This window comes from Gouania willdenowi, chromosome 6, assembly GCF_900634775.1.
Source record: "Gouania willdenowi chromosome 6, fGouWil2.1, whole genome shotgun sequence".
Classification (NCBI taxonomy): domain Eukaryota; kingdom Metazoa; phylum Chordata; class Actinopteri; order Blenniiformes; family Gobiesocidae; genus Gouania; species Gouania willdenowi.
Window position 1 is genome coordinate 39,962,626 of NC_041049.1, and position 15,024 is coordinate 39,977,649.

The following is a 15,024-nucleotide window of genomic DNA, read 5'->3' on the forward strand; positions in this document are numbered from 1 at the left end:
TAATCCATATGTTCTTAGTCATGCCATTTCTGATCAACACCACTTTTTTGGGTTCAGGTTGGGGTTTCTACCTATTATTGTTACCCACATGACATATTTGGCTTGGCACTGTTTGGGCAGTGTTTAGCTCAGTGGGTAGAGCACCCGCCCCATGTACAGAGGCCATAGCTCCTCACCTGCAGCGGGTCCAGGTTCAATTCCCAGCCTGGGACCCTTTCCTGCGTGTCATTCCCTGCTCTCTCTGACCCCCTTTCCTGTCAAGCAACTGTCATATAAAGGCCACTAGAGCCAAAAAAATCCTTTAAAAAAAAAAAAAAAAAAAAGATGCATTACCAAAAATAAATGTTGGGGGTGAAAGTAATTAGTAAATAGTAACTATTCAATAACATATCTTCAAAAACCTACATTTTTCCACAACGATCATGTTTCTACATCTAACAGAACCAAAGTTATGGCAAGATTGAAATTGGCAATACGGATGGCAGCCATCTTGGATCTTGCTTCGAGCACAATTTACGGTAGTTTAAGATATATTATTCAGGGTTTTCAGGGTCAATTCCTTGACCCTGAAAACCTATAATTCGCCAGTGAAATCATGCTTCTATGTCAAATAGAACCAAAGTCATGACAAATTATTCAAACTGTCAAAATGAATGGTGGCCATCTTGGATTTCTTGATTTTGAGTGGTAATATTGCTATTGATATTGCTACATATCTGTCAGTCTAAAGTCCCTCCCAATAAAGACTCTTCACAGCAACCAAGTGTCCGATTCCCTAAAATGTAACCCAACACACGCACACACACACAACACACTCACACACGCAACACACACACACACACACACACACAACACACTCACACACACACACACACACACACACACACGCAACACACACACACACATGCAGCACACACACACACACACACACACACACACACACACACACACACGCAACAAACACACACACACACACACATGCAGCACACACACACACACACACACAGTTGAGTAATGGAGGTCATAATTTATTCAGGCCCTCATGAGCCAAACTCTGAATGATTCATTTGCTTAAGCAGCTCAGAGAGAGGATCAGAGGAGGGGGAGCGTCACCTGTGCACACACGGGAATGTTTTTCACCCCAAAAACTCATGGAATACTTTCAGACAAAAATCCATTATAGCCTCCATTGATGTCACTAAGCGTTTTCTAGTCTTAGTGTCACCTGTTGGGCATCGTGGATTACTACTAACTTCTCTGACCCAACTCTAACTAACCCAGTTACCAGCATGGCCTTGGTTCCAACCTCCCTGCTGCTATTCATGCTTTACCTGGAGCAGGTAAGATATCTATTGCTTTGTTTTACTGTTTCATTCAGACGCTACAACACCACAAAATTTGCTTATAGAGTTGTGTTTAATCTGTGTGTTTGTCTTTTTGTGTTTTTGGATTCATTTGGATTTTTTCTTTCTCATTTTGTGCAAACATACACAAAAGTTCTCAAAAAACTATACAAAACTAAAATAAACAAATTGGCTACAGCTGACTACAAGTATACTCAAAAATACCATAAAAACACACAAAACGACAACAAAATCTACTCCAAAAACAAAAAAATGTATACAAAAATATTCAAACTCTTTGTTGTTTTCTATGTTAATGCTTTTTTGTTTTAGGAGTTATTTTTGTTGTCATTTTGTTTTTTCGTTTATTTTTGTGTAGACTTCTAGTCGTCTTCTCTGTTTTTGGAGCCAGTTTGTGAATTTTTTGCAGTGACGTTCCGTGACCACTAGGGTTGGGTAGGCACGTTGCAAATCGAGACCACCAATAACAATTTCATATGTTTCTGCTGTCAAGTGTTAATTCAATTCAAATCAATTTTATTTGTATAAAGCAATTTCCAACAAAGTCATCTCAATGCGCTTATCAAAATATGAAGAATAAGAAAGAAAAAATCCAACGAGATCCACATGAACAAGCATTTCGCCATCTAACAAAATCAACATCATAAACACCATTAAAGAAACATAAACATATATTTAATATAGCCTCCATACTCACCGATTAGACGTAGCGTGGGGGCGTGGCTTGACTTTTCCCTCTCTTCCTCATTCGCGCTTTGTGTCGACATTCAATTCTGTGTTAACATTTAGAGTGATTTCAACTCAATAAAAGACACAGCCTTCCAAATATAAAACTTCAAAATTTAATCAAAACACCTAAAAGCAAAAAGGTGTCGAAATCTGGGAGGTACTAAAAAAAAGTCAATACCGAATTACAGAATTTGCAACAAAAATAACTCCAAAACAAAAAACAAAACTACACAAAAGGATAATTTTTTTTCAAAATTAATCCAAAAACACAAACACTCTTTGTTGTTTCCTGTGTTAATGCTCTGATTGGTCATTATTCTCAATGCTGACAGAGCACATACATTTACAAGTTTGTGGCACCACCTCATGTGATAAAAGTTGTCCATCTCTGCCATTGATGTTATTGCCAATAATATGCAGCCAAAGCATGAAAAACAAAGTGGGTTGGTTTGAGTTTTTATTGGTTTTACTGATAAACTGTTTATTCAACATTCAACAGACCACCTTCAACATCACATCTACTTTTTTGGGAACTTTGGACCACAACACATACTCTTTACATTGACAAAGAAACAATTCACACACACACATAAAAACTGTGTTTGGACAGTTTGCATTCTCAGTCAGAGTTGTTTGGATCAATGATTCTGATCATGGTGTCATAATCACTCACACTTTGAAGACATTTCTATTCCCTTCAATAACAATACAGTAGGTCACAATGTATGGACACTTGGTTAAATTCGATCTGAATGAAACTTGGTGGGATAATTGAGGAACCAACCCGATTTAACTGAGACAAATTTCATAATGATTGGTTATTTCCAAACCGAGATATGAATATAAAGTTCCGCCAATGATGAGAGATATGAATTTGTAGAAATTCCATGGCTCAAGGCAGTGTTTTTCAGCCCTGGGGTCATGGCCCCATCTTGGGGTTGTCTGGAATGTGCTATTTAGTGATAATTACTGATTAATTGTATTTTTTTAATTGTTATGAGTATAATTACTTTTCAAATGAAAACACAACACAATCTTAAACAACTTTATTCAATACTTTCCCTTTATTAAATATAGATGTAGTTAAAATGCACTATAGAGAAAGATAAAAGATAAAGAAAATACAGTATATAAATAAAATTAAATAAAAACTAGTAAATTAGAATTTAAAAAAAACTAAATTACTTTTTGCATAATCCTGTGAACAGACAAATAAATTAATAAACACTAGTGAAAATATGAACTCCTTTGGGGAGGTAACAAAAAATAGTCCAGGGATGGATGCTGACAAATATAAGAAATTAAGGAGAGTTACTTCCAATATGACGATATCTTCAGAGCAATGAGGGAAAACACACATTAAAGGTGACATATCATGCTAAATCCACTTTTTTAGCCCTTAAATGCATTTTGTTGTATATTTAGAGTGTTTAGAAGTACAGAAAAAATCAAATTAGTCTCTTCAGGTGCTCCATTGATATCTTTATATTCTATTTTGGTCATATTTTTCAATCTGTTTCGATTTTTCTATTCTCTATTACGTTTTTTTTAACTATTACATCACAGTATTTGCAGCGGAACTGCCAAATTAGGACATCAACTCCAGGCCCAACACTTCGAGCAATCCACCATTTTTATTTCTCGCTTTTATTTTGTAGTCCAAGCTCAAGGATGCCGAAGTTACGAGAGGATAAGTCAAAATGTTCGGTTGTTGGATGTAGTAACCCACACGCTTCATTACACCGTCTCCCAGCATCAGAACCTTTTCAAAGTGCCTGGTTGAGTTTTATTTTTAACAGAAATGTACCCACATCTGTGGGTAAGGTCATTTTTGTGTGCGCGAAGCACTTCAAGGATGACTGCTTCAGCAACCTCCGCCAGTAGAAGGATTTGCCGAAAGACTTTGTCTGATTGAGGGTTCAATTCCTTCTATCTTTGGAGACAACTAACAGAACACTTCGGTAAGCTGTAAATAACGCTAAAAAGTGTGATGATAAGACGTCCCTGTCATTGTTTTGTTAGCATTAGCAGTTGCACCGTCTTCATATGTTAGCGCTGTGTGCTCGCTTCATTTTCATCTCGCTCCGCCGGGTCCGACTCTGGCTTGAACATGTAAGGCTGGATGGACAAGTCTTCTGTTGTTGACATTTTGTAAATAACGTGTAAATACAAAGTTTCTGCGCCGCTAGATAATCGTATCTCTTTTATCAAACTACAAAAATGGCTGAACAGGGTGGAGTTGAACCGAGTGTCACCTCTGCAACCTGGAGAGGGGGCGGGGTATGAAGTGTCTCATTTGCATTTAAAGAGACCGCACCAAAACGAGTTGCTCTTCGAAAGCACATCAGAAAAGGGGTCTGTGGAGCTATAATAATGAGGAATTCAGACCCAAGCATTGCAGTTCCACTTTATATAGACCACAACTGTATGATTTATATGTAAAAAGGAAGGATTTAAAGGCATGATATGTCTCCTTTAAAACACTTATTGTGTGTCAGCATGTGATGTTCCATCATTGCATCAGGTGTGTTTCTGCTTTTTCCACAGGTCCATGTACAAAACGTCAGTCCAGGAACTCAGTACACTGTGACAGTCACAGCTGTGTCCTCTTCCAACAACAGTCCCAGGGTCAGCCGCATGATCAACACCAACGAAAGCGGTAGGCAGAAAATACAGAAAATACACACACACACACATAGGAGTGTGGCAGGCACCACATTTTCAGCTCTGAGTACAAACCATCTTGTTGGGCCCCTAATGTACGTTATGTACACTTTTTTTGACCCAGAAACTATACTAGTATTCTTGCACTATGCTTTTTTCTTTACAATAACCTAATGAGTCCATATCCATTGCTTGTATTTTATCAATCTGTTCTACTATATTTTAGTGGTTTATTGAATATTGTGTTCATAACATAGTTTTGCTAGAATTCATTGGCGGCTTTTTTTGAGTGTTGGGGGGTGGGGGGTTGGCCGGGGGGCTATAACTCTATATGTATATATATAACTAGTCACTGTGCGACTTACTTAAGACTTGCTGGTGGCAGCAAAATGTAGTCAACAAAATCATTTTTTAAAATAACTTTATTTTCAATTAAGATTTGATGTGCAAAAGGAATGTTCCAGAATTTAAATGTAGAAGAGTGCACATAGTTAATTTCAATTGAAATAAGGTATTGCCTTAAAATTTAAATTTAAAATATGTGTTTTAAAGCTCACCTCTGAAGAATTGAGTAAGCAGTTGCTTTCCCTCATTTAACCTTCTCTCCCTCTCCTTTCTTTACTTGCGTTTTTGACGTGGCTTTCCCTTCTTGAGGAAAGACAAGGTTTCCTGTCACATCCACAGTTCGGACCAGGATTGGGGTCAATTAAAATTTTCAGTTACAAGTAAATTACCCATGTTTAATTACAATTTAAAGCTGCAGTTTGTATGTTTTTTTTTGGCATAATTTGGTCCAAAATCCATAATTATCTTTGAGCATATTGTAATTAGGGCTGAACAATTTTGGAAAATAAATGTAATTGCAATTTTTTTCCTCGATATTGTGATTGCGATTTAAAATTTGATTATTTTTTCAAGGGCCTCTTGTCATGTAATTTTCAATGAACACAAGCAATAAATCAATCTGTTTCATAATAAACAATTTCAGATTAAACTTTAAATAAATATGAAATGTAAATTTTAAAGCACAGATTACAACAATAAAGCAAACAAATCTGTGGCTTTACCTCTTCAACATTAGGGATGGCTAGACTACTATACTACTACTCTCATCGATCTGGTACTTTATCAATACCTTACTTTCCTCAAATCAATGGAAAAACACAAAAAAACAAAACCAAAAAAACAAATAATGAACATAAATCTGTTTTTTTTTTTTTTTTTTTACATTTTTAACAATATGGCACACAAAATAAATGAAAAATACAAGTTAAATAGTTCTAAATAAAACACTATAAATGTATAAATAAAACAGTAAAAAATACCATATAAATATTTTTATATTATTGTTTATTATATTTTATATTAAAAAAACAGTAAACCAACTGTCTAAACAATACAATTATTCAAATCAAGCATATCAAACAACTTAACAATGAAAAATTGTGCAAAAGGATAATTAGTGAGCAGTGCCTCTGATGGCTGCTGATGCACTGGCTCGTCACAACAAGGCTAACTATGTTGATTTACCCCTGTTTTGTCATATTTACTTCCAACGTTTTAGCTGTAAGATAATATATGATCGCAAGTCACTACTCGAACTAAATGTTCCTGGCAGCCGAGGCACGGTAACGGCCTTTGTGCGGGGAAACGACCGAGACGACCCAGTGGCCCACGAAGCGGGTTTTTCTGACAGCGCTCGCCGCCACTGGAGTAAACGGAGGCGACGCGACGATGGCAGAAGCACGGCTGCCACAGAGGACTATCAGCTAGGCTAAAGGGTTAGGCCGTGGAGAACCCCGCACAGCGCGCACCCACACAACTCATCTGCTTCTGCTGCTCTGGTTCTGCAGCGACACACACTTTTCTGACTCAAAATCACAATAGCAGCAAGAGTGTGTGGATTGTGTCTACAGACACCTACTCATGAAGCGAGGCGAGTACTGTCTACAGTAGCCCCTCCCATCAGTCAGCTTCGCATGTGGGTTCATAAGGAGGACTGACAGGCAGCACGGCAGTATCAATGCTTGTCTGAGGCTTGAGGATTAATGCCACCTTAAAAATGCTGGCTTCCTGCTCTGAAAAACTCCTGAGAAATCCTTTAATTTTAGATTATATTACGCTCCGAACGGTGAACGCTGTCTTCCACACAGTCCAAATTAACGGACTTTGGACCACAAGTTACGGAGCCAAATGCTAACGCTAGCAAGGAAGCTAGCTCCGCTAAAGAGAGGGCCGACACTCACGCAGAAACCAGTGAAGCACCTGGGGCGACTTCGTCACCCACTGATCCCATGTACCTGTTTAAGGAAGAAATATTGGGGGAGATACGCAAGATGGGGTCAGAGTTTTCGGGAAGGTTTGATAACGTTATGCAAGCAATAGCGGAAGCACAAAAGAAGATGACTGAATGTACGGAGAGAATGGACGACGCGGAAATACGTCTGTCTGCTGTGGAGGACAATAACAGTGGGTTAAAGACCGAGGTCAAAAGGCTGGGGAAAAGAAACAAGCAGCTGGAGGAGAAAATGGTTGACTTGGAAACGAGGTCCCGACTTAACAACCTCCGACTGGTGAATCTACCTGAGGGCGCCGAGGGTCCGGACGCGTGTGCATTTTTGGAGAGCTGGCTACCCGAGGTGCTGGATATGAGAGACGCCGACGCACCGCCGAGAACAGTGGTTATGAGGTTTCTCAATTATCGCCAGAAAGATATGGTGTCCAGAGGGTGAGATTCTACAACGACGTCGCTACGAAGGTGCACAAACAGCGCAAACAGTTTGACACCGTGCGCCAGCAGCTGCGTCAGCTAGGGCTGAGACACGGCATCATTCCCCCAGCAACACTGGTGTTAACACACAGGGAAACTACACACAGGTTCACCACAGCTGCAGAGGCTCAGAGCTTCATAACAAGGATCCAGCAAGACAAATAGACTGGTGAATAGACTGTTTGACTGTATATTACAGTTGTTCAGGTAAAATGACACTTTCACGCAGGTAAAAAGAATAATTTTTATAAAAATTACAGTCTATAATTATTAGATTTATTACATTTAGGATAATAGTAATAATATGTTTGTATTAGCTTAACGGAGCAGTTCAAGTTCTCTAAAGGATACATTGTATTAATAGCAGCAGGGGAGGGGTGGTTACACGTTATAAAGTTACTTTAACAGATCGGAGATCTGAAATTTTTGTGGTCGGAAGCTACGCTTTTCACGGGTTGCCCAGTTTTCTGGGATGAGGGATGAAAGGTTTTGTTTGTTTTTTTACGTGTGTGGTTAGTTCAAACCATCGTTCTGTGTGTTTTACCTCTCAGACACTTCCTTTGTGTAATGTTGTTTACATTATGTTTAAATGACACAAGTTAAATGTACTTCCTGGAATTGCAGAGGCTTGAATGGTGTAAAAAAAATCAAACAGGTCATGAACAAGTTGAAAGATATGGAGTCTAAAATAGTTTTTTTACAAGAGACCATACTTTAGAAGACGATAATATGAAGATAAGCAGAAGGTGGCAGGGAAGTCTGTATGCAGCCTTATTTACTTCAAGGGCAGGAGGTGTTATTATTTTAATTCATAAATCGGTTCCTTTCCAGGTCACAAATGTTATAAAGGATAAATTTGGTAGATATTTAGTAATTCAAGAACTTATTTTACATGAAAAAATCAATTTGGTAAATGTTTATGGGCCTAATATAGATGATGATCAATTTTTCACAAATCTCTTTCTAACCATTTCATCTCTCTCAGGAAAAACCATCATTGGTGGGGATTGGAACTGTGTTTTGAACCCTACTTTAGACAGATCAACTGGGACTGACTTAACTCATCATAAAAGTAGGGATGTCATCCAGGACTTTATGAAGGACTTAAATATGCTAGATATTTGGCGTCATCGTAAACCCATTGACATAATGTATTCTTGCCATTGTAAAACTTTTAACTCATATTCTCACATAGATTACTTCCTAATTTCAGCAGAGTTATTACCTAATATAATTAACTGTTACTACGACAGTATAACAGTATCAGACCACTCTCCCTGTAGTATTGTATATTCCCATAAGGATCTTAGGTCGGACCCCCCTAGATGGTGCCTGCACCTAAAATGGCTTAAGGATAAGGAATTCCTTAAATACGTAGGAGATAAAATCGATGAATATTTTGACATGAACACAAACCACAGCCTGTATCAGGTGGGAGGCCTTTAAGGCCGTTCTAAGGGGGCATATAATTTCTTTTACATCATCAAAGTCAAAGGATTCACGAAAAAAAAGAATTCAATTGGAAGAGAAAATAAAAACATTAGAGGAACAGGTTTTCAAAAATAAAAATCCATTGGCAGAAAAAGAATTGTTACTGTTAAAAGCCGAGTATAATAAAGAATCTGCAGACCGGGCGACCTCTAATATCATAAGGCTCAATCAAACTTTTTATGAGCAAGGAGAGAAGCCTGGCAAAATCTTAGCTTGGCAAATTAGACAACTGGAGGCTCAAAAAAACATTACCTCAATAATAAATGTAAATGGAATGACTGTAGTGAACCCAAAGGAAATAAATATAGAGTTTAAAAATTATTTTGGAAAACTATGATTCTAAGGAAGGTGTAGACTTTAGTCTACATAATGCATTTCTGGATAAATTATCTATTCCCACTATTACAGATGATTTTAATGAACAGTTGGAAGCCGATATTAGTGAAGAAGAAATAAAAAGGGTGATTGACAATATGCGACTTGGAAAGAAAGGTGGTCCTGATGGGTTCGCAATTGACTTTTATAAGAAATTCTTAAATAAAATAATAAAGCCGATGCTAGAAATTTATCTAGAAGCATTTAATAATGGTAGCCTTCCTGACTTGATGACTCGCGCATTAATTGTTCTCTTACCTAAACCAGGGAAACCTAATGATAGATGTGGTAATATGAGGCCAATAAGTTTGCTTAACTCAGATTTAAAAATACTCTGTAAATTGCTGGCAATGCGTTTACAAGACTCCCTTCCGACAGTTATCCATAGAGATCAAAATGGTTTTGTTTTGGGTCGCCAAGGTCTGCACAATGTACGTAGGGTCCTTAACGTTATTCATGGCTCTGACAATGCTGCAGATGGGGCGCTCCTCTCTCTTGATGCTGAGAAGGCATTCGATAGGGTTGAGTGGCCTTATCTTTTAAATGTTTTGTCACGATTTGGATACGGAGAAACATTCCGCAGGTGCGTTCAGTTACTCTATATAAATCCCACGGCAGAAATTCTGACAAACAAAAATGTGTCTACTCCAATTAAAATAATGCGTGGGTGTAGGCAGGGCTGCCCCCTGTCACCTCTCCTGTTCACTCTAGCATTGGAACCACTAGCCATAGCAGTACGTGCACATACACATATTTCTGGAATTGTAGTTGATCAAGTAGAACATAGACTTTCATTATACGCGGATGACATAATATTATTTCTTTCTCAATTAGATAAATCTATCCCCGCCTTGCTACAACTAATCGATGAGTTTGGTCATATCTCAGGTTATACTATAAATAGATCTAAATCCTCTATTCTCCTGCTGGACAAGAAAAAGAGAGATACACCTCCTGTAGTAACCTCATAGTTTAATTCAGTCCACCAGTTTACGTATTTAGGAATTAAAATACTCCCAAGTTTGGATCTAATAGTTCAAAATAATTATGAATCTGTAACTAAAGAAATAACTGATAACGTTAATAGATGGATGTCTCTACCCATGTCTCTGGTTGGTCGAATCAACATTTACAAAATGAATATACTCCCCAAATTGCTGTACATCTTTCAGAATATTCCCTTACCACCTCCAAATGTTTGGTTTAAGAAGATTAAAACATTAATACTAAGCTTCATATGGAAAAACCAAAGAGCTAGGATAAGGCTGTCCCTACTTCATTTATCTCATGGCGAGGGAGGACTGAAATGTCCAAATATAATGTGGTATTACTGGGCAGCGCAACTTAGGTCCATCAGGTATTATTTCAGTACAACGGATGCTCCCCAGTGGACAGAAATGGAAAATAGGGTCTTAAGCCCATCTTTACCTCTATATATTTTATCTGATTCAGAAGCTAACTTACTTAAAAAAAACCACAAATCCAATTGTTAAGAATATGGTTAAAGTATGGTACAATACTAAAAAATTTATGAAAGAACCAGTTACTCTGTCACAGCTGAGCCCGATATGGGCAAACCAAGAATTTAAACCAGGCAGAGCAGATGCAGTGTTTAAACAATGGGCACTAAATGGTTTGGGTAAAATTCAGGATTTATACACTACAGGGTCAGATGATATGATGTCATTTGAAACTCTTCAATATAAATATAATATACATAGGAAATACTTTTTTAAATATCTTCAACTCAGAAACTTTATTCAGAAAAAACAAAGCAATCTTTTAAAACCATTTAAATCTAAATTAGAGGTCTTAATTACTGAAGACAGTTCGAAAAAAGGAGCAATCTCACAATTTTATAATTTATTGGCGTCAAACTAGAACTCAACTATTAAACTAGAGGCATGGAGAAAGGACCTAGAAATTAATCTATCTCTTGAAGAATGGCGTTCTGTTTGTATAAAAGCCCAAAAACAAACTATTAACTCAAGGTTAAGGATACTGCAATATAAGTGGTTAATGAGAGTTTACATCACTCCAGTTAAATTGAATAAATACAACCCTGACATTCCAGATGCTTGTACAAAGTGTAATGAAGAAAAGGGTACACTTTTTCACTGCATTACTTTTTGGAATGCAGTTACACAAACTTTAAAATACATAATCTCAATAAGCTTAACTCAAGAACCTGCTTTTTTCATTTTGGGAATTTATCCAAACTATCCTAAATACGCTAAATGTGAACGGATTCTTATTGACATTGGTTTACTACAAGCCAAGCTTCTGATTGCACTGAACTGGAAAAGCTGTAGGGCTCCCAGTATTGGTCAATGGGCCAAACAGATCAGAATCAGAAACCGAATCAGAAATCAGAATCAGAAATGTTTTTAATGGCCATGTACAGTTTTAAGGACAGTACAAGGAATTTGTCTTGGCAGTTGGTGCACAAAACAAACAACAACAAAAAAAAATAAAGAAAAAAACAAAGAACAACCCAGCAACAATAATAATAATAATAATGATAAATATAAAGGATGAGGGATAAATAAAGGATAGATAGAGAATAAAGGATAAATAGGATAAATATAAATATATATACAGTGCAGCAGATAATGTCATCATGGAGGTGGTGATCGGGTGGGGGGGGTTCAGTGGGTGACTTGGGGTGTGTTCATGTGGATGGTGGCAGAGGGAAAGAAGCTGTTTTTGTGTCTGGAGGTTCTGGTCCTGATGGACCGAAACCTTCTTCCAGAAGGGAGAGATTGAAACAGTTTATGACCGGGGTGGGAGGGGTCGGCCACAATCTTTCCTGCACGCCTCATAATCCTGGAGGCGTACAGGTCCTGGAGGGAGGGCAGATTGCAGCCGATGACTTTCTCTGCAGAGTGGATGATACGCTGCAGTCTGGCCTTATCCTTGGCCGTAGCTGCAGCGTCCCAGATGGTGATAGAGGAGCAGAGGATGGACTGGATGATGGAGCTGTAGAAGTTCACCATCATCTTTGTTGGCAGACTGAACTTCTTCAGCTGCCGCAGGAAGTACATCCTCTGCTGAGCTTTTTTGATAAGGGAGCTGATGTTCAGCTCCCACTTGAGGTCCTGGGTGATGATGGTCCCCAGGAAGCAGAAGTACTCCACAGAGCTCACTGTAGAGTCTCCCAGGGTGAGGGGGGTGAGGGGGGCTGGGTTCTTCCTGAAGTCTGCTATCATCTCCACTGTCTTTAAAACGTTGAGCTCCAGGTTGTTCTGGCTGCACCAGGACACCAGCCGGTCTGTCTCCCACCTGTAGTCAGACTCGTCTCCATCAGAGATGAGACCGATGATGGTCGTGTCGTCTGCAAACTTCAGGAGTTTGACCGACTGGTGAGAGGAGGTGCAGCTGTTGGTGTACAGGGAGAAGAGCAGAGGAGAAAGAACACAGCCCTGAGGAGATCCAGTGCTGATGGTCCGGGGAGCAGAGATGGTTTTTCCCAGCTCCACGTGCTGCTTCCTGTCAGACAGGAAGTCTGTGATCCACTTGCAGGTGGAATCTGGCGCGTTCAGCTGGGAAAGCTTGTCCTGAAGGAGAGCTGGGATTATAGTGTTGAAAGCAGAGCTGAAGTCCACAAACAGGATCCTGGCGTAGGAGCCTGGGGAGTCCATGTGCTGGAGGATGAAGTGGAGAGCCAGGTTTACAGCATTGTCTACAGACCTGTTGGATCTATAAGCAAACTGCAGGGGGTCCAGGTGGGGGTCGGTGATGTCCTTGATGTGGGAGAGCATGAGGCGTTCAAAAGACATCATGACCACAGATGTCAGAGCGATGGGTCTGTAGTCATTAAGTCCTGTGATCCTCAGCTTTTTAGGGACAGGAACGATGGTGGAGGCCTTAAAACAGGCTGGTACGGTGCATGTCTCCAGTGAGGTGTTAAAAATGTCTGTGAACACTGGAGACAGCTGATCAGCACAGTGCTTTAAGGTGGAAGGAGAGACAGAGTCCGGTCCACAAGCCTTACGGGGGTTTTGTCTCCTGAAAAGTCTATTTACATCTCTCTCTTTGATGGAGAAAGGTGTCTCTGTGGGAGGGGGGGAGGAGGGGGGTAAGATAGGGGAGAGAGCCTCTGTAAGCAGCTGTGGTGAGACTGTAGCTTTGATGTGGGGGTTGAAGGTGTTGGAGTGAGGCTGGTCAGAGGTGTGAGGGGGGTTGGAGTCAGGTCTGTCCCATTGTCTGTCAAATCTACAATAGAAGTTATTCAGACTGTTGGCCAGGCAGAGGTCGTTAGAAGCAGCAGGGGCTCTGGGCTTGTAGTTTGTAATTTGCCTGAGCCCTCTCCAGACAGAAGCCGAGTCATTCACAGAGAACTGATGTTGTAGCTTCTCTGAGTACAAACGTTTGGCTTTTCTCACCTCCTTTCCAAACGTGTACTTCGAGTCTCTGTACCTGGCTCTGTCTCCACTCCTGAAAGCGTCCTCTTTGTCTGCCCTCAGCCCTCTGAGCTTAGCTGTGAACCAGGGTTTGTCATTGTTATAACTCACCCTGGTCTTTGATGGAATGCAGCTGTCCTCACAGAAGCTGATGTAGGACGTCACAGCGTCTGTAGATGTTGACAATTCTACCACTGGAACGGATTACATATCTTCTGAAAGGGAAAAGTGACTTGTTTGAATCCATATGGAGGCCATTTATCACCTACGTGGAACGTTTGAATCTATCCGAGGATCGTAATGAGGACTCATGAGACTAATCGGACTTGGGACTATACCTTTTGAGTTTTATATTCATTTTTTTAGTAACCCTTTGTTTGTTTTTTTTTCTTCTTGGAAATATGGATGTCTCTGTACACTCCTGTAACATGACATTCTTTTTGAAGAAGCAGAAGCACGGGTGTGTGTCTGGGAGGATGTACTGTTGTTGTGTGTTGTAAAGCAAAAAATAATAAAGACATTGTTGGAAAAAAAAAAAAAATGCTGGCAACAGGGCCGATAAGGATGTAGCTTGATGGTCCAAAAAAAAAAAAAAATTGCAGCCTTTGCGATTAGAAATTTGCGTTGTATGATATCGCGAGAATATTGCAAATGCAATTAATCATTCAGCCTTAGTTGTAATCCAAAGTGTTATGAGTGGACAGTGATTCTCATCTCCTTCTCCTGGCCCTGTAAATGAAGTTTATAAATCCAGAGCGTCACACTCCTGGAATCTGAATGTCAGCCAATCAGAGATATTTCTACAAACATGTGTGCTTCATGAGCTGTTTTGGGCTTTTCTATTGGCTGCTTGACTGACCATCGGTAGTAAACGTGCATTTCTGGACGTTCCAGCTGAAGTCCCCATAACAGCGTAAGTCACAACAGTTACACAGCAAATCAAGCAGAAAAAGCCAGGTCGAGGTGGAGAAGCAACAGAATTAAGTCAAACACTGAGGAGGAACAGATCGCTTTTGTCACATATGGTAATATGTAGCGGGCAGATCCTAGTGTGTGTGTGTGTTATGGCAGCGTAAAGCAGGAAGACAAACTCAACCGTATGTTGTGCGTACTAGTCGCCGTGTGCCTTTTCCAATGTTACAAAAAGTAAAAGAGGAACTGCACATGATGGAGAGGCACACCATCATTGAGCAGGTCACACAGCCAACTGAATGGTGTGCACCCATGG

At 39.6% G+C, this 15,024-nt stretch overlaps 1 protein-coding gene across 5 annotated transcripts in view; it reads left to right on the forward strand.

Moving 5' to 3' along the window:
* Positions 1–1,092: 1,092 nt before the first annotated feature.
* ptprq (protein tyrosine phosphatase receptor type Q) overlaps positions 1,093–15,024 on the forward strand; it is a 91,723-nt gene continuing 77,791 nt past the window's right edge. For all 5 annotated transcript variants that reach the window (XM_028450723.1, XM_028450724.1, XM_028450725.1 and 2 more), the window contains exons 1-2: positions 1,093–1,340; positions 4,641–4,752. In XM_028450723.1, coding sequence (XP_028306524.1) covers positions 1,290–1,340; positions 4,641–4,752 — 163 coding nt within the window. In that variant the 5' untranslated portion in view covers positions 1,093–1,289. The remainder of the gene's footprint in view (positions 1,341–4,640; positions 4,753–15,024) is intronic.